Source organism: Anomalospiza imberbis, chromosome 3 (assembly GCF_031753505.1).
Source record: "Anomalospiza imberbis isolate Cuckoo-Finch-1a 21T00152 chromosome 3, ASM3175350v1, whole genome shotgun sequence".
NCBI lineage: Eukaryota > Metazoa > Chordata > Aves > Passeriformes > Viduidae > Anomalospiza > Anomalospiza imberbis.
The window spans coordinates 55,204,194-55,223,052 of record NC_089683.1 but is presented as its reverse complement, the minus strand read 5'-3'; the positions used below and the strand labels follow the sequence as shown (position 1 = coordinate 55,223,052).

The window sequence follows — 18,859 nt, the reverse complement described above, 5'->3', positions numbered from 1 at the left end:
TAAAATTCCCTGCTCCCCATTTCAGAAGTCACTCTGACTTCTACTTTCTTGATTTAGCCTTGCTACTTGGGCTACTAAATGTGGTCATTTTATAATTTTGCTTCTGTAAAAGCTTTCTGATTTTCCTGAGTATAATGTCTGCTGGACAATGCAATTTTGAATAAAAGCTCTGGATTCTTGGGGAATAAATCAACAATGCCTTCACTCTGTGCTCAGTGCATACCTTCTTTTCTCCCCTCTCCCTCCGCTCTTGGCCTTTACCGCCCTGTGCCGTGGAGCCAAGCTGCAGGAGTGTCGGAATGGGGCACGTGGAGTGCTCTGCCACTGTCTGCGGGGACAATGGCCACAGTGTCACCCAGGCCTACACAGGGGCTGCCGATGGCGTTTCTGTGGAATGGCAGTGGTGTGTGGCATCTACTGAAATCTCTAATCTAAGCAAATGCAAAAATTCCTATAAGCTGGCAGACCTTTGAAAAGGCCATGTTGTGGCCTCTATGAGTAATGCCACAAATAGCAGAGCTGTCCTGAAGGAGTTGGTTCAAACTGGAGACTGCATGCCAGTCATGGTCAGATTTGAACTGTGGAAAGAACTTCTCATCTTCCCACCCCTGAGCACGTGGTGTGAGCCATCTGCTCTAAATCTTTGTCTCCTGTCAGCAGGAGGCAAAGATTTTCCTTAAAACCTGGCGCACAGAAGTAGAGCCTGGACCTGTTTTCATTACTGGCACTACAGACATATGGAATGTTTACATTCCCAGTTTCAGGTACAAGAATCACAGAGTGATAGAATGGTTTGGGTTGGAAGGTACCCTAAAGAACTTCTAATTTTTAAAGCCCCTGGTTAGGCCAGGACACCTTCCACCTGACCAGGTTGCTCAGAGCCCTATCCAACCTGGCCTTGAACATTCCCAGGGACGGGACATCCACAGCTTCTCTGAGCAACCTGTTCCAGTGCCTCACCACCCTCAAAAGTAAAGGATTTCTTCCTAATATCTAATCTGCACCTACTCTCTTTAAAGCCATTACCCCTTGTCCTGTCACTACCTGCCCTTTTCTTCCCTTCTCTCTTAAGCCCCCTTTAGATACTGAAAGGCTGGTGGAAAGGTCACAGATAAAACTTCAGTACTGACTGTCATTTCCTTCAGCTCTAGTAATACTGAGCTCAGCAAGTGAGCTTGAAAGTGGCCATTTTAAAATGCTTTTTAAGAATATGGTAAAATGATGATCAGTGTTTATTTACTATATTTATAAAGCAGCAGACTATGATAAGTAAACAAACCTCAGATAAAACCTTTTTCCCTTTGTTACTGATTTCCACAAATCATATTTTTAGGAAAAATAAACTTCTTGAAGATTTCTTATTTTTGAGCATCTAATGGATTTGTTGGGTACCGAGATTTCAGAAATACATAGACAGAAAGCAGCCATCTTATCATCTGCCCCTCCAAACAAACCACTGCAGTATAGACAACTAGACATGTTGCATGTGTTCAGCTGCTGCTTGCATGCTGCTTCTGCTGGTCTGAGCATCAGCTCTTACTGGTGTGCTTGTTCCTTTTGTCTTTTGCAGATAACACATTTAATTTTTCAGTGCATTCATATAATGGGATTCATAAGTCACTGAGATGTATAGCAAAATGATAAAAATGCTAAAGTTAACAGTGTAGAAACAATATTAATTTTTAGAAGATAATATAGAAAAAGTTGGCTCAAAGAAGTCTTCTGTTATTTTAAAAATAAAGATCTAGAAAAACCAAGACTATTTAGTGACACTTAATAGTTAAAAATATTTAAATTTTTCAGGTACTGGATTTTTCTTGTGTATTTACTTTGTTGTTCTTTCGGGTTTTGGAAAAAAACATTGAAATTTCTCTACTTTTTTGTCAAGGATATGTATATCTTTGAAGTATGATGAACAGTAAGAAAGTTTATAGTTTTATAATCCACTTTATGTATATTTTAAATTTTCCTGAATAATATAATCGAATAACAGTACCTGTAATTAAGAACCATACCGATTTACTTATCTTAATTTCCTCTTTTTTCTTATTTTTCCTTATTTTTTTCCTTCTTTTCATACCCCTCAGAAAAGAGCAAGAGGACAAGTGCTGTTTGATAAAGTATGTGAACACCTCAATTTACTGGAAAAGGACTATTTTGGGCTGTTGTTTTATGAGAATTCAGAACAGAAGGTAAGCCTGTATGAGGGTTTTGTTTGTTTTTCATCACTGCCACTCACTTCAATAGTTATATTGGTTATATTGGAGGTATATTCTGTTAAATGTTTACTGTTTCAAACACTTGAGTAAATTTTGCTGCCTTTTCTCATAGATGTATAAGAATGCTTTGTTTGTGAACATGAAAAGAATCTAGCCCATAAGTCTGTAACAACTTATGTCTGTAAGGCCTTTGAGTTCCTTTATTATTAATTTTAAGTTTAAAGAAAATTTTTGGCTTTTGTAAAGAGGCTGAAGCTAGTCCATCACTGGTATTGGATGCTAATTTTACAAATGAATGGCATTTGAGATGACTACATTTGAAAGGATGTCTTAAATACCATTTGGTGACTTCCATCTTCATTTGCACTTGCTTTTTTGTTGGATGGTTGAGCACACCTAGATTGCTCAGCTGAGAAAAATCTTAAATCAGTCAGTGGCATTAATTAACAAAACCCAATTTAATTAACAAAACCATTAATTAACAAAACCCAATTTATCTTTCTAACATCTTAACATTTACAGTTTTGAGGTGGGCTGCCTGTTGCTTCCTCCATGAACTAAAGATATATGTGTGGTCATCTTCAGAAAAAATCTCCCAGATGAATAATTACAAATTGAAGCTGGAAAAATTGTATTTATTTTTAATCTGTATTTGTAGTAGAAGCATCATTACATGATACTGCATCTGAAAGTTACTGCTTTTTTTCTGTCATCTTCCTCTTAACACTTTTTAAAAAAAATTAAGTGTAATTTCATGGTCTGAATAAATCAGAATTTCTGACAACTTCCATTCTGATAAAGCTGTTTTCTAGAGTTAGTTGCTTTGGTGCAAAGCTTTCTGTGCAGTATTGAGCAAAATACTCAATTCCTCTATATTAAAAAGCCCTATATACAAAATCAGCTTGTTATAGTGTTACATAGATATTTAATTTTTGTTCTTGATTTGTAAACCATTTGCAGACATAAGAATTTCTTTGGTCTAGTGACGAAGAAGATCTCTGTTGACCTACTAAATAATATAATCTTATATGTTATTTTCGCTTGTTGCTTTATTTGTGCTTCTCACTATTGAAAAACTGTACTGTATATACACAACAAAATAACATAAAACAGCAGTCTGATCTCTGGCTCAGAGAAAAAAGGTCTAATACTAGACCTGGGATCCTTGACCTGTACCAGAAAATAGTTCACTGAGTAGATCCCAGGAGATAAAATAGGGAGCTCTGGGTTTTTGAAAGTTGAGCAAAAAAGTCTGGATTGGTGTAGGGTTATGTCTGGTTTTTTTATCTTTTTTTTTTCTTTCTTCTAGTTAGACTAAGACTTTCTTGGTGTTCTGTAGTCATTAGAATAGAGAAACTGAGGTCCACTCTTTAAGAAGACCCCATCTGTTTTTTCATATGTGTTTTTTCCTTGAAGATATTAGAAACTTGACTTGATCTGAACCTGGGAAACCTGACTTAATTCAAAACTGGCTCTTGAATCACACTTGGACCAGTTATGTCCAGAGGTCTCTTTCAGTGTGAATGAGTCCTTGAGTTCCTTATCCATTGACTGTGAAGGTGCTACTGTAGCATCACTCATAAGTATTTACATAAATTAAGTGGTATTTACATAAACTGGTAAATATCTGATAATGGGGTCCTTATTCAAAAATAGAATGTATCACTTTTCACCTGAGTTATGGACAGCAGCAGGTTTTTATTTTAAAACTTCTGGGGGAATCTGGTTCTTTTTGTTATGAAGACTAAACAACCAGAATTGCTGGATTTTGTCTTCATACAAATACATTCCTAGTGTTATTTGGAGAAACTTAAAAAAACCTCTTTCCTAGCCAATTTGTTTAGGCCCCTCTCTTTTATTCACCTCTGTATTGAGTTACTTTTAAATTTTGGTACCAGTTCTTTTTTTTGTTTGTTTTTCTGTTATGACTGTTGTCTTTTTAGATGAAAATGCCACAAATCGCTGAACTCCAGGCCAGTCAGTACTAAATGCTGAATGATGTGTTTTTCCCATTCTTGTGCACTCATCACAGCAACCCATTTATGAGCCAGCTGTTGAACGCGACGGCAGCTGTGGCGTGTGGCAACTGAATGCCAGGCACTCTGTTGAATTAGAGCTGCTCCCCAATGCACCATCAGGGTACCATTGGAGGAGGAGTCCCATTAACTCTTCTCCATGGGTGTTCTGTGCAGCTGGGAGCGAGGTTATGTCTTCCAATCAGACTGATTTTTGTTAGCTTTAATACACATTTTAAAACTGTTTAGGCCAAATTAGTAATTAATGATTTCTTTCATTTTTTGGAAATGTTAAATTTATTAGCCTGAACTTTAGTTAGAGATTTCATTGCACTGCACCCTCAGAAGTTCATGAATGCTCCATTCACACTGTAATTGGTCTGCAGAAGTGTTAGAAAGCTTCTGCTCTTATGTTTTGGGCGCCAGCTGGAAATGCCACTTTTCTGGATTTGTACAAAATACTTTTGTACTGGTAGAGAACATTTTGTTCTTTGACAATACATTACTTTGTCTCATCTATAACCTTACCATTCACAAATTAAACAAATAGATTTCTGCCTACTGGAGCAAAGTAGTCTTTTGTTTTGAAAGACAGACCTGTCTATTCTGCATTAAGAGCTCTAATTTAGGGTAAATTCTTTTGTGGTGTTTGTTTTTATCCATTACAAAAGACACAGATGCAGAAAAACCCCCACCCCTGTAATTGTGCCTATAAATGGAATATAGCATCTGATTTTATTTGACAGAGCAGTAATGAAAGTTGGTGGCTAAGTCTGCTTCCAATAAGCTTATTTCAGGCTTGGAAAAATCAGAAAATGAACTGTATAACTTGTGTAAAGAAGAGATTATCATCTTGCAGCATAGTCTGTATTGTATGTTCTTTTCTCCTGCTTTGCAGTGATGAAAGATGAAGTACTGAAATCCTATTTTGCTGTTGTAGTTATTCCATGCTATATTCTCTATTTATTTACTTGATTCTGTGTCTAAAATGTAAGGATTTAAGATACTTCTAGTTATTGTAGTTGCAAGAATATGACTGTGGGTAATTTCAGAATGGAATCCTTGCCAAAACTGAAAACCTAGGATGATAGCTGTAGCTGAAGTGTGTCTCAGTTAAAATTATTTGAAGACTTATGTTGTCTTCCAAGGCCTTTCCATGTCAACGTTCTTCTAACAAAAAGCAATTTTTCTGACTTAAGTATTATAAATGGTATCCAGGATTTTGGAGAAGTAATTTCTAACTCTTCCTTTGTAAAAATGTTATGGACTTTGACTTCTCTGGAAAAATTGTCATAGCTGTGGAAAAGTAGAGATCACAGACAAAGCAAGAAATGTGAAATTGTCTTTTTAAAAACATTACAATTATAATAAATTATAATAAAGGGGTTTTGCTTTTAATTTGTAAATAATATTAATCTAATATACACATGGTGCACTGGTGATGAAGTCTAGTTGGACCAAGCTCATTTACAACAGGGATCTTGGTGTGTTGGTCCATATTAATGGGAGACACAGTCTCTGTCAGCAGGGGTGACCTATGTTAAAGGTTTGCACTACTGCAGAAATGTAGTTCCACATCCTCCTAATTCACACACATCTGTGAAACTAGACTAGCATTTTTGTCTTCTTGAAAGAGGATGGACTTCTGGTGCAAAAGCCCCTAACATACACTGAGAGACTTGGTATTGGGAAACAGTGTTGCATCTGGAATTTTTTTGCTATTATAGATAGAAAAAAGTGGGTCACATTATACCCAGGATGCTCTGCTTTGCTAAGGTGGGTGAGAAACATTGGTAGAAATAAGCCTTTGGCAACATTTATGCTGCACTGAGGTATTCCCTCAGACTTTAAAACTGCGAGTACCTGCAGTGGCCTATGAAAAAGCAGATATTTTCCTTGGCCTCACATGGCAGTGTCTAACTCTTCCCTGCATTTCACGTCTGTCTTTGAAATGTTGCAAGACTTGCTGTCAGACCGGCTTTATGCATGTTTCTTCCATGAATGTGCTTGTGGTGTGTGTGGCCATGGGAAGTAAAGGTTCAAACTCGATAAAGGAAAGTCTCAGTAAATGTAGTTAAAAGGTTTATGTTCCTAGTCTTTTAACCTGTTTTTTTTAAACATGTATGGGTAAAACTAGTAAACAGGATTGCATGAGTTACTGATGAATATATGTTACAGATTCCTTAGTCTCACTTCTGAAAGTTAATTTTTGGATGATCTGCCACAAAACAGTCTCTTTGCACATGTCAGTAGTAACTGAAATGTAAAAGCTAATTAATATGTTGCACAGATTATATCAAAGTATTTTTGGTATTGAGGATTTTAAATGCTGGCTGTGGTTTGCTTTTACTTTTTTTCAGAACTGGCTAGATTCTTCAAAGGAAATTAAGAGACAAATTCGAAGTAAGTACTTCTATATTCAGATGTTATTATGCTCCTCTCCTCTCTTTTTCTCACAGAAATATTCTTCATAAATTTACTAGCCTGGATGTCGATTGCTTACAGCTTTAAAATAATTTCTGATAGTGATGTATTCACCTTAAAACAGGAAGCAAATCTTCTATTTCCATCCCCTGTCCAAATAGTGGAGAGGGAGTCAGTCAGCATTATGCTGCAGAAGTTAATGATTATACTATATGTTACTATTATATCACTATATTATAATGATTAATCATTATATTAGAAACAAATCAAATATATTAATGTCCCAAAATTTTCCCTTGTTTTGTGAGAAATAGTCGATATTTTTGCCTCTTGAAACTGTAGATATTTTTTAACTTTGTGCTGATAGTTGGTGCTGATATTGGATGGAGCATGCGATCATGCAAAGATGGTCATGATTGTTGCCATAGGACTTTCTTACTTTAAAGAATCACCAGAAGAATATGAACGTACAAAAAGAGAATTAATATGTTTTACAGAAAATGAATATTCTTCAATACCACCATTGACTTTTTTGATAGTGAGCATCATTTTCAGAATGGAGATGGAATAGTGAGCATAATCTTGGAATGTCTCACTGCAGTACTTTTCAGACTGAATCTGCTTGAAATGCCTTTCTACTTCCTATACTTAGTACATGATGAGCAATTTATTTTACTCTGCTTGCATAAAGCTCTGTCAAAGCTCTTCACTAGCTGGGTAGCTTTTGTATTAAATGGGGAGTGTATGAAGAGTAAATCTAGGTGATACTCTGCCTGAGTCTATATATCACAAATAAGTGGCCACTAAAACATGCTAGACAGCCCTTGACCTTACTGAACTTTCGCCATTGCTTTACCCACTTGTGGCCAAACTATGGTTTTTGTTTGTGTTCTTTTGTTTTTAATGGAAACCTTTTGGTAGTACCTGATAGGAAAGTCGGGAGAAGATGGTGATGATAATGTTTACAAGCCTAGCCTTACAACACGAGAATTTAAGCTAAGAAACTGACTGTACTTGTAATTAAGAACAGCAATGTGTTATTTATAATGACAAACAGATGAATTCCCTTAATAGGAAGGTGTGGTTTATATTCTCATTATAGAAATTAAAGTTACAGAGGCATCCTTGGAGGCTGATTTTTTTTATCCAACATGCTCTTGTGTAAGCAAACTAGACCTATTAAAATGGTGAATGTACTAATATGCAAGTAGCACCCACACCTTTAATTAAGGAAAAGTTACTGGTATTGGAACTTCTGCAGGTCTTCAGTGAAAATCTATTAGTTGTCCAAAGCAGGTTAAAGGCTGTTTGGTTTGGTTTTAATAAACAACAAAAGATGGAGGATGTTGATAGTTTCTGTATCAACTTTGTTGATACAAATGTTCATATCTTTTTGTATTCTGTAGCAATTTGCATGCTATGTAGCCTACGAGTTAGTGTCACAAATTTGAAGTGTAAGAACTGACCTGAAATTTTTTTTGATGCACTAGACAAAGTTATTTTTAATACTATATCATATGCACTACAGAAATATATGTTAAGGGGGTTTGATTTTCCATACAGCATGAAGACCTACATTTTATACTGGAGAACAAGTCCAGTTACTGAGTGAGGAATCATGATGGGATTTTTTTTTCCTTTGGTCTATAGGATTTCAGAGTTGATAGGCACAATAAAACAAACAGTGAAGTAAGAACATGATTTTAAGGATTTTAAAATGATGCTTGCTTACACCAATATGCAAGTAATTAGCATACTGTTAGTTGTGTTACTCATCATTAGTCTATTAAAGTTTCCAGATACTGGAATCTTACTGCAGTCACAGTTAATCCTCCAGCTACATAAGTATCAAGTAATGAGACTTTTTTCTTCTCAGACTTAATTTTTAATACGTTTGTCTTTAATCAAGAATGGAAATCCTGTGTACAAAAATACTCATTAAATTTAAGATAACCATAAAACCTATTAGACTGTTTGAAAGTTGGAAATGACCATTAACCAAATGAAGTTTTGAACCTGAGATTAGCTCAGTTGGATAGAGCCTGGTGCTAAAAAGCAAAAAACAAGCCAAGGTTGTGAGTTCAATCCCCTCTATGGACCATTCACTTGAGAGCTGGGCTTGCTGATCTTTGTGGGTCCCTGCCAACTCTGAATATTTGGTGATTTCTTTTTCTGTTGTATGGCACAAACTGAAGCACTAGCATGCTTGATAAGTGTATTTGGACAAATACATTGATCTGAACACATAAAGGTGACACTTTCAGAAATGTAGTTCAGCACATCAGTTTGCAACATAATATTTACAATATCTGTCTCTCTCTTAAATGTGAGCAACACCAATACTCTGCACATTGGGGATGTATGTACCACCTGTGATTGGGAAAGGCAAAATAAGAATCCTGTAGTCTCCCCCAGGTCATGTTCTGCAGGCTGTCTCTTGCTGTGTCACAGTCCTCAGCCCCTCTGTGTAATCTCTTACTTGTACAGGTTGGCCTTTGGCTGGGCAATTATGCTGGATCTCAGCAATTACTGATGTTACTTCAGCTAATGAACATGATCCACAAATTACTGTCTCTGTTCTCAGGGCTACAAAGGTGACAAAAATCTTGTTTGCTTTCAGCCAGCCTGATCTCTTCAGGAAAATGAATTCTTGACTTTTTTTAACTCATGTACTTGGCTATCCACTGGCATGTGTTAAAACCTCTAATTACTTCTTTCAGGGACAGGTAGGTAATTACATTTCTGTCACTATCTTTTTGAAAATTGGTACATCTCAAGTGGATTCAGGCTTTTCCAAAACTGAGAATCACAGCTAGAATATTGTGATGGTACAGGCAATAGCAAATGACCTTGAAATAGTCAAATCTCAGATGACACAGAGGGTCTGTTGGGTCACCCTTATACAAAATGCAATTTGAGAATTTATCTGTTTAAACCAAAGGTAACTTTATGTCATTTTAATGGTTTTCTAGCCTGCAGCATGGTTAGTATTTTTACTGCAGAAATACTCCCACATCACATATTTTGTGGTTTATGTCTTGTAAGAAATTGAGAGGGTTCAGATGTTCTGGGGACAGAATAGACTGGAGAACTAAGAGTAGTTTTTATTAATTAATTAGGAAAGAGCTCGCATTTTAGGTGCACAACTCTGGCTGTTTGATTTTAATGCTAACAAATGTATGGGTATGCTCAGGCATCAAAATATGGTGGTCACTTTATGCAGGTTCACTTTATTTTATATCCTTCTATTTTATATATATTTAGCTATATATCTGTAAGTGTTGTAGCTAATTTTCATCTAAGCTGATTACACTAGAGTTTAGATTGCTATTGTTGAAGAGAACTAAGTACCTGTGCCAAGAGAAGGGTTTTCTTGTAAAAGCTGACATACGAGAGATCATGAGTAAAAGCCAGAAAAAGCCTTTACTGAAAAAAGAACCCTCACTGATTTTTTCCCAGTTTAAATGGGATGAATCATGTTAATTATATGCTGCTAGCTGATTGGTTATATTGCATTCTTTTCTCTAAGAATGGGCCTAAAGTTGCCACAGAAGCATTTTTGATGTAACAAGTTGGCTAGGAAAATTTTTGACATTTCTGTAGCCCATACTACTGAAAATCAAAACAGAGAGCCTTATCAGGGACAGAATGCTAAATACAATTTTAAATCATCTTTGGGGTTGTTTTTTTTTTTTTTTTTTGTCTTGGCTACCAAGTCTATGAAGAGCCAGCAAGAATGTGCATTATTATGTGAGGACAACTATGATTATCTGCCTCATTCATGCAGCTATGAAAAGTCTGCTTTAGTGTGAAGCAGAAATATAGACTGTGCACATTGCAATAAACTTGGTACTCTATATTTAGGGGATAAATGTGCTTTCAGTAATCAGGTAAAATACATGGTCACCAGCTGTCCAGAAAATATTTAGTAAAAAATCAACCTCAATATTTTTTCAATAAATTAGAAGTTTAATCAGTGTAAGTAGAGACATGATTTTAAAAAACCAAAACCCCACACTCAGAAGATTTATGCACTTTTTTATAGAGAATATAGTTTTTTCAGGTTTATTTTTTTCTTCAAACCACACCTAAGTCTCCTGGTTGCAATGCTTTCTGAAAGTTAGCTCTAGAAATGCTGACCAGAAAGAGCAGCAGTTAAACAGGAATTCGTATGTGACTAGTTTAACTGCAATTTTAGACCAGAAAAAACTTGAAAACTGGTTTAGTACCAGTGTGGAAGGACACATCCTTCATCCATTTCTCCAGCTCTGTTAGCATGACAGCTCTCCTTGAATGCTTTTTTGTGTAGATAGTTTGGCCCTATTGCTCATACTCATCACTTTGGTTTACCCAATATCAGCATCTTAAATTATGCTGATTCCCTGGGAGATGATGGAAGTAGGCTAATCTATTCCATCATCAACTGTGTTTGTTATGCTGTATGTATTCATTACTGTTAGACTTTTTTTCCCCAAGGTATTTTTGTCTTAATTCTGTTTTGCACTGCATTGCAGTAGGCAGTGCAGTGATAAATGAGACCTCATTTAAGGGTCCTGCCTTATTTTGTACACAAAATTGTGCAAAAACTTGATAACTGGGAATGTTAAGATACACTAAAACCCGGAGCTCTCAAAAAGAAATAGTGGCTTAGCAGCCAGGTGTAGAATGAGGTTCACACTTAAACAAAAAATGAAGTGCTTCAGTGAATAGCCATGTCTGAAAAACCAAAATATTTTTTTAAATGTTGGAAGACATTAGGAATTCTGACACACCTCTTTACCTTTAGTATATATGGAATTTCAGAACAGATTTTTTTTTTTTTCAAGAAAGTAACCTTAAATAATGTCAGCACTTTTTTCTAGCATTGTGTTGAAAGTGGCATTTCAGTCTTTTTCTGTTGCTGTAGAAAGACATATTTTTCAAAGCATGATTTTTTTGTGTAACACAGATTTCTAAAATAATTTACTGTCCAAAATACTAACATTCTGAAAATGTATTTTAATTATTGATGTTTGACTTAGCTTTCAAATCTTAAAAATTTATTTTAAAACAGAGCTATGACTAAAGGCAACATTTTATACTTTTTCAAACTATTAATGTAGTTTTAGGCATGCTTTTGGTTAAAAAAATGCATGTGTTATTAACAGTTCTAACATATGAGAATTTAAATATCACTGCTCTTGTAGTTGTTTAATGTGGAGTTTACCAGAAAAATATTTTAAAGTAGGAATGGCTAATATTTTTGTCTTCCATGCATTTTCAATGAATAATTTATTATCTTTCTGTTATATACAACAACATAGAGCTCATTTTGATATCTCATGTTCACAGTTACTGTACAGTCTCTCAAACTAAATTTAGACAGGAGGAGACTGTTAGCCTTGGAGGAGTTGCAAATAAACACAAATTCAATGCAAGTGCCTTTGAACACATGATACCTTCAAAGTGTTAATATACTGTGGTCTTTTTCAAATTAAATATGCCTTCTGATATTTGTGTAACTTACTGTAAAACATTATTTTAAAATAATTTTAACGTGCTAATCTTTCATTATATCTGTAGGTCTCTACCTGCTAATGAAAATAATCTATGCTTAATAATGTACAGTAAAAAACAGAAAAAAACTTACATCGAGATTTCAGTGATAAGGATTTATTCTACTTTCTAACATTTTTCAATAAAATTTTTTCTTTGCTTACTTGGACTTAATTGAGATTAACAATCAGATATTTCCCATGTTTAGGTCTACCTTGGATATTCACCTTTAATGTGAAGTTTTATCCCCCTGATCCATCACAGTTGACTGAAGACATCACTAGGTATGCACAGCTCCTAATTATAAACTTTGAATTACTGTTACTCTAATTTAAAAGCCACATAGGATTTCTTCTTCAGATTCTGTGTACTGTACACTGTAGATATTCTTACATACATCAACTGCTTTTTGGAACAAGGTTGAAAAGGTAAAATGATAACTTCTGGAAAAAACCTGAGCAAGAAGAATTAAATGATAAGCAGGGATATGATTTGGGCAGCAGGTAAGGTGTGAGTGATAGTATGTGAAAGAAGCCGGTGGTTTATTATCAGACTGCTGCTTTGTTATGAAACAAATGAGGGCACGGGGGTCTTGAGCAAAGCTCAAGGGATACAAGATACTTCAGTAATTATCTAGATTATGTGGATGAAAATATGGATTTACCCATGTGCTTTAAATAAAGCCATAAAACATAATAAAACCTGAAAATAATTATCTTCCAGACTTCTTAGATAGAAAATACTTGGAATGTGGTGGATAGTAAGCACCTAAAAGGAGCATTGCAAGGCTGATAACTGGGGATAGAATGCAGAGAACTGATTAGTTTTTATCACGAGTTACAGGAAACCTAAATACTTTGGTTTAAAGTTAGCTGACTCTGCTGAGGCAGGATATGTGTTATTACTACATGTTGCATTGGATCAGTCTTCTGCACAAAATAAGACAACTATGCAAGTGTGCAGCTAATATATTGCTACCGATAGGGATTTGTAGCATCATCAAAGACATTTAGTACAGAGTGTATTTACAAGAAGTTGTGTGTATTTTCTTTGAAAATTTTCAGTGAGTTGGTTGGTTTTTCAATTGCGTGCTCAACTCATAAAAACATTTTTTATTATATCTTCAATCTAAGTTTCACTAGTAAGACTTTATTTCACTTACATTCAAAAAAAAAATCTCTGCTAAGGTGGGCATGTCTGCTGATTTTTAACTTGTTAAATGTGGTGGAAGGCTGTATACAGTATCTGAAAGACTGAATTCTAATACATACACAGTTTAAGAAAAGTAATTATGGTTTCAGTAGTAAACTAAACTTTTGTGTATTACATGATATGATTAGCATGTGGACTGCAAGGGATATAAAAGTTCAAAGCCAAAGGGAAATGTCAGAGAAATGCATAGCTTATATTTTTAAACCATAGATACCTGCAGGCTACAATGTGAACTAAACAAGTTCCTAAGTCAGCTTTTGTTTAAAACAACATAGCTTTTTACTCATTTATATTGGAAATCAGAATTTTTCCTGCTTTTCACATTTTTTATGAAAGTAATATTGACCCTTAAAAATCAAGTGAAATTTTCTGTGTGGTAGTAATGCTCAAATAATATAAGGTCATTATTAATGTATTTGCTTACTTTAAAACACACCTACCCAACTACATGCATCTTGATGAATTCTGCCATATTCCTTTGTTCTTCTTTCTCTTTGGTTGATTTTTTTTCCTTTGTCTTGCAGGTATTTCTTGTGCCTTCAGCTTCGCCAGGATATTGTATCTGGCCGACTGCCCTGTTCTTTTGTGACTCATGCCCTCCTTGGTTCATATACCCTGCAGGCTGAGCTGGGTGATCATGACCCAGAGGAGCACAGCAGTGATTATATCAGTGAATTCCAGTTTGCACCCAATCAGACTCAAGAAATGGAAGAGAAAGTGGCTGAGCTACACAAAACACACAGGTATGTCAGATACAGTGGGATTAAAAGAACTCATCATGCTTTGTCACATTTATATCAATTCTTGTAAGAGTGTGTGTAAAACTGCTGAGGTAAACTTATTGTTACTTTGGAAATAATTTCTTATGTAACTAAAAGCCCTTACTTTGATGTGTTTAGACAGTTGAGTTTGAAAATAGTAGTTGCTTGGTAGGGAATTTTTGCAAAAAAGTATTTTTATATGAATTAGTTTAAGCAACATACATCTGTTTGAAGGAGTGAGGGTAGAAATCTGTACTCAAGTAAAATAATATGCTGTGAAAGAACACTTTTCCTGTAGAGCAAAAATGCCCTTGATACCTTATAAATGGAGGTTTTTCTAGCAGTCTGAATTCCAGGATTCCACTCAGTTTTGACACTTGGTTTCTTGCCAATAAACTCAAAGCTTGTTCAATGGTTTTAGGGGCTTGACTCCAGCACAGGCGGATTCCCAGTTCCTAGAAAATGCTAAGAGACTCTCCATGTATGGAGTGGATTTACATCATGCCAAGGTATTGGGGGTTGGGTTTGTTTGGTTTTGTTTTAGGATAGACATGCTAAGTATTATAGAAAATAACATGTATATAGATTATTTTTTAAAAAGTCATATGCTTAATTTTTGGCTGTAGGCCTTTGTCTCTTTGTTATAATAATTACTCAGTTTACAACTCTAACATCAGTAGAATTTATATATAAGTTTATTTAGTGCATAGACATGTGCAGCTTGGAAATAATATTTCACTCCTAAGAGCAAAAAAGACATTTAAAATGTCATATTTTCTATGCCAAGGATATGTGGGGCCAATAAAGTAAAGCCTAAAGGAACATGTAATTGTTTTCATAGTACCATGAGAGTTAAAAAAATATGAGGGGGAGGTCATGGGGGAGGATTTTGGTGCTTTTTCCACTTCCTGGGGTAGGTCAAATCAAGTTTTCATTTCAAGTGGAATTTTTTTTTGTTAAAACCTCAAAAGACAAACTAATAACCTCCTCCCACTCCCTCTCATAAATCCAGAATCTCAAATTATTAGGAAACTTAAGGTATTGTGAGCATATCAGTCTTGCATTTAAAAAAGAAAACCAAGACTTTTAAGTACTGGAGAAACATGGTTAAATTTTGTTTTGTTAGTTCTGCCAGCGAAGCAATTCTGTAATGACAGTGCTGGGCATTTGATGTAGTTGACCTGTTGTTGGGCAGGACATGAGATTCTGCTGTATTGTGTAGTGTATCAGTAAGTGATTGGTTTTGTAGCCCATAAAACTAGCATCAAATGCTGTCAGTGAAAGAGAATGCTCAGAAATCTATCCATTACCTCCTCTATCTTTGCTGGAATAGTACATGACTGTAAAAGACCACCTTGATCACCAGCTTGTTCAGACTTCCACTGACTGCTATAAATGGGACAGGCCTGGTTTTCATTTTTCTTTTAATATTTGTTGAAATTATTGCTAGCACACACACTGGCCATACCTTTCCTGCTTTTAAATTGTTAACTTAGTCCCTGTTACCAGAATATTGAAGAATTTCCCAGAACTGTGGCATATGAATGCCAAAACCATTACTTAGAGTCCAAAGTCCTTCCTATAAAATGAATATACTTGGCTATTTCTGATTTAAGAATCTCACTGTCCGAGTCAGGTTTGCATATGAAACATGTCCCAGTTATAATACTCCCTCAAGGTATGTCAGCAATAATTATTTGTTTGGGATGTTATTGAAGTGATTTTTATGAAATTGTCTCATACCTGGTAGGATTCTGAAGGTGTGGATATCATGCTGGGTGTATGTGCTAATGGTCTGCTGATTTACAAAGACAGACTCCGGATCAACCGCTTCGCTTGGCCAAAAATTCTGAAGATTTCCTACAAGCGAAGTAATTTCTACATCAAAGTCAGGCCAGCAGAAGTAAGTAGCACCTTTCAGTCTTGTTTCTTCTGTGAGATCACTTCTATCCAGCAACTAGAAAACATCCTCATTTTTTCCACAGTTGTCCTCATAAGCTTATGATATATTCAAGCAGAACTTACGAGTGTTTTTTCCTCTTCAGAGTCTAATGATTGTATTAAACACCTGTCTTGATTAGTAAAGGCAAACCAAGAAGAAGATCTATTTTCTTTTTTTTTCTTTTTTTTTTTTTTTAATAGAAGCTGTCTTGATATTTTATTGGGTTTTTTAAGCAAAAAGCTAGTTACATTGGCCAAATTCTGACAGTGCAAACTTGTAGTCCTGGGAGAGAGCCAGCTGCTCTTCCTCTTTGGGTATAATTGTCCACTAAATGTCAGCACCTTAAGTTTGTGTCTTCAACCAAAGACTTGAGTTGTTCTGTAGAATGTTATAACTTTGTTAGCTGCCGTGGAAGTAGTGGATTCAACTTTCTCTTCAGTTGCTGCTAAAAGTTTCTGGGAATTGCTGAAGGGGCTGTGTGCATGTTTACATTTTGAGCCCTTTGTAACAGGAAATTAAAAAAAAAACTCAAAATGTCAAATACTCTAATGTTTTTTAAGTTTATACTGTAAAATGTTTAAGGTGGCTTTTACTGTGTGAATAAATAAAATGAGACATCCAAACACCAATTTTACAATACTAACATTGTAGTTATGTAAAGTTTTCTAATGCAGATGTATTGTTCTTGCATTCACTTATGCTGTTCATGGATCAAGTATTTTTGCTAAGAAAGTATTATATAGTGATACAGATCATATAAGTTTAACACTGCCATATAGATTTCAGATGTTTATTAAATCCAAGCAAAGTGCAAAGCACAACCTGCAGTATAACTACTTCATGCAATTTATCCACCATGACATAGCCCACCAAGTATAATTATTTTAAAAGGCTGGAAATCCTAACATTTAAAAAAATTAAAATCTTATGAAGTTTTATGGCAGGAATATTACAGCTTGATACAGTAATGGAACAATCTGAACTCTACCTCTTAATTAATAGCCAGCTTAAGGAAATGGATTAATTTATTTGTGGATTCTTTCCAGCTGGAACAGTTTGAGAGCACTATTGGGTTCAAACTGCCAAACCATCGGGCTGCTAAAAGATTATGGAAGGTTTGTGTGGAGCACCATACTTTCTTCAGGTAAATGATAATTCTCTCCTTCCCCTACTTAGCAAGGTATGCTCATATCTTTCTTTTAAAGGGTGGAGGAAAGTAAAGATTTCCCCCTTCTTTGCCCCTTGCAGTATCACCTCTTATACAGAAGATACCCTGACAATAACTGACCCCAAATTAAGATACCCTGACAATAACTGATCCTAAATTACCAATTCCTAAAGTCTCAAGTACAATTAACTGCTTTATCCAGACTTCCAGAGTGCTAAGAGGATGGAACTAAACAAGTGGTCACGGAGCACTGGAGGTATGCAAGAACTGCCTGGCCTCAATCTTGTGTCATGTGCTCTGGAATTACCCTGCTTGAGCAGGGAGGTTGGACCAGATGACCCACAGTGGACCCTTCCAGCCTGATACATTCTGTGATTTGTGGTCTGATTTCTTGAGAGACTAACTTTTAAGAATGACCATCTAAAAAGGCCTTATACATCATCACAAGATGGGCTTGACAGTAATCTTCATTTAATTAATTTGAACATTCTGCTGAGTGTAAATCCTTCTAGCTGAATTTTTCCTTATTTATGAACTAGGCTGAGTTCACAATCATTCTTCAAAAAACAGAATCACTTTAAACAGACTATTTGTTTATGTAATAATCTGTAACATCCTCTGCATTTTTTTCTCCTGCAGTTGAGGAACATAGAATGCTGAATTGGTCATTGAAACTATGATCTATTTGTAAACGAGCACCTTAACAACAGGCCTCAAAGTTGTTCCTCTGTCTACTTCCTCCACTGAAAAGGATTTTGACATTGTTTAATTTTTATAACAACACACATTCCATGAGGGTGTGCATGTGCTCCCTGCAGCCTAGGAGCCACAGATTTAGGTTGAATCTCCTATTAATTGGATAGGCATTGAATCTGAGTTTTTTCTTCAAAGCACAGTACCAAGGGTGTGTAATGGTAAGCTTTCTCCTTCAGTAGCCTGTTTATTAAAAAAACACAAACAGTTGTGTTTTAAAGTAGATGCAATCCTGTTGATGAATATGCTTACTAGACAGAACTTCAGAGAACTTGGGGACCAGGAGGTCTAAGCAGATTATTACTGGAACTGTCTCATTAGATGGTTTTCAGTATTCAGGTTCATTAATTGAATGTAGTATGTTCTTGAATGCAAAGGTAGAACTTAGGCTGAAATTGCCAAATCTCAGCATAAATCAGTCTCCAAATGCTTAATTTAGAAGCACTTCTTTTTTAAATCCAGATCTGACTTTTTTTTTTTCATGTTGATGGGATTCATTTATTAACACAGTCCAGCATTCTATTCTTCTTGAAAATTTGAAGTCTGCTTTGGCTGGTGGTGTCTATTACCACAAATAGCATGCAATTCTGTCTACAGTGAAGAGTTTATTAATACTCTTCAAATAATTCATGCAGTGATTTGCTTTGTTGGTAAGATGTATTTCCTAGTTTTATAGTAATAAAATAGACCTGAATAAGGAAAAAGCAAATCTTATGGAAGTCAAAAATCCTAAACTGACAACTACCATTTGCAAGTCTCAAAGCTTGCAGGAGCATTAATAGCTATGAAATAACCTTACTACAGAAATTCTGACATAATAAAAACAATTG

General features: G+C 35.4%; 1 protein-coding gene across 29 annotated transcripts in view; it reads left to right on the top strand.

Moving 5' to 3' along the window:
* Window positions 1-18,859, top strand: part of EPB41L2 (erythrocyte membrane protein band 4.1 like 2) — a 132,151-nt gene that overhangs the window by 86,405 nt on the left and 26,887 nt on the right. For all 29 annotated transcript variants that reach the window (XR_010997251.1, XM_068184438.1, XM_068184464.1 and 26 more), the window contains exons 5-11: window positions 2,088-2,192; window positions 6,595-6,637; window positions 12,402-12,477; window positions 13,930-14,148; window positions 14,588-14,675; window positions 15,917-16,069; window positions 17,155-17,252. Coding sequence is in view for 28 of the 29 variants with exons in the window: in XM_068184438.1 (XP_068040539.1) it covers window positions 2,088-2,192; window positions 6,595-6,637; window positions 12,402-12,477; window positions 13,930-14,148; window positions 14,588-14,675; window positions 15,917-16,069; window positions 17,155-17,252 (782 nt within the window). In the remaining variant the exon portion in view is untranslated. The remainder of the gene's footprint in view (window positions 1-2,087; window positions 2,193-6,594; window positions 6,638-12,401; window positions 12,478-13,929; window positions 14,149-14,587; window positions 14,676-15,916; window positions 16,070-17,154; window positions 17,253-18,859) is intronic.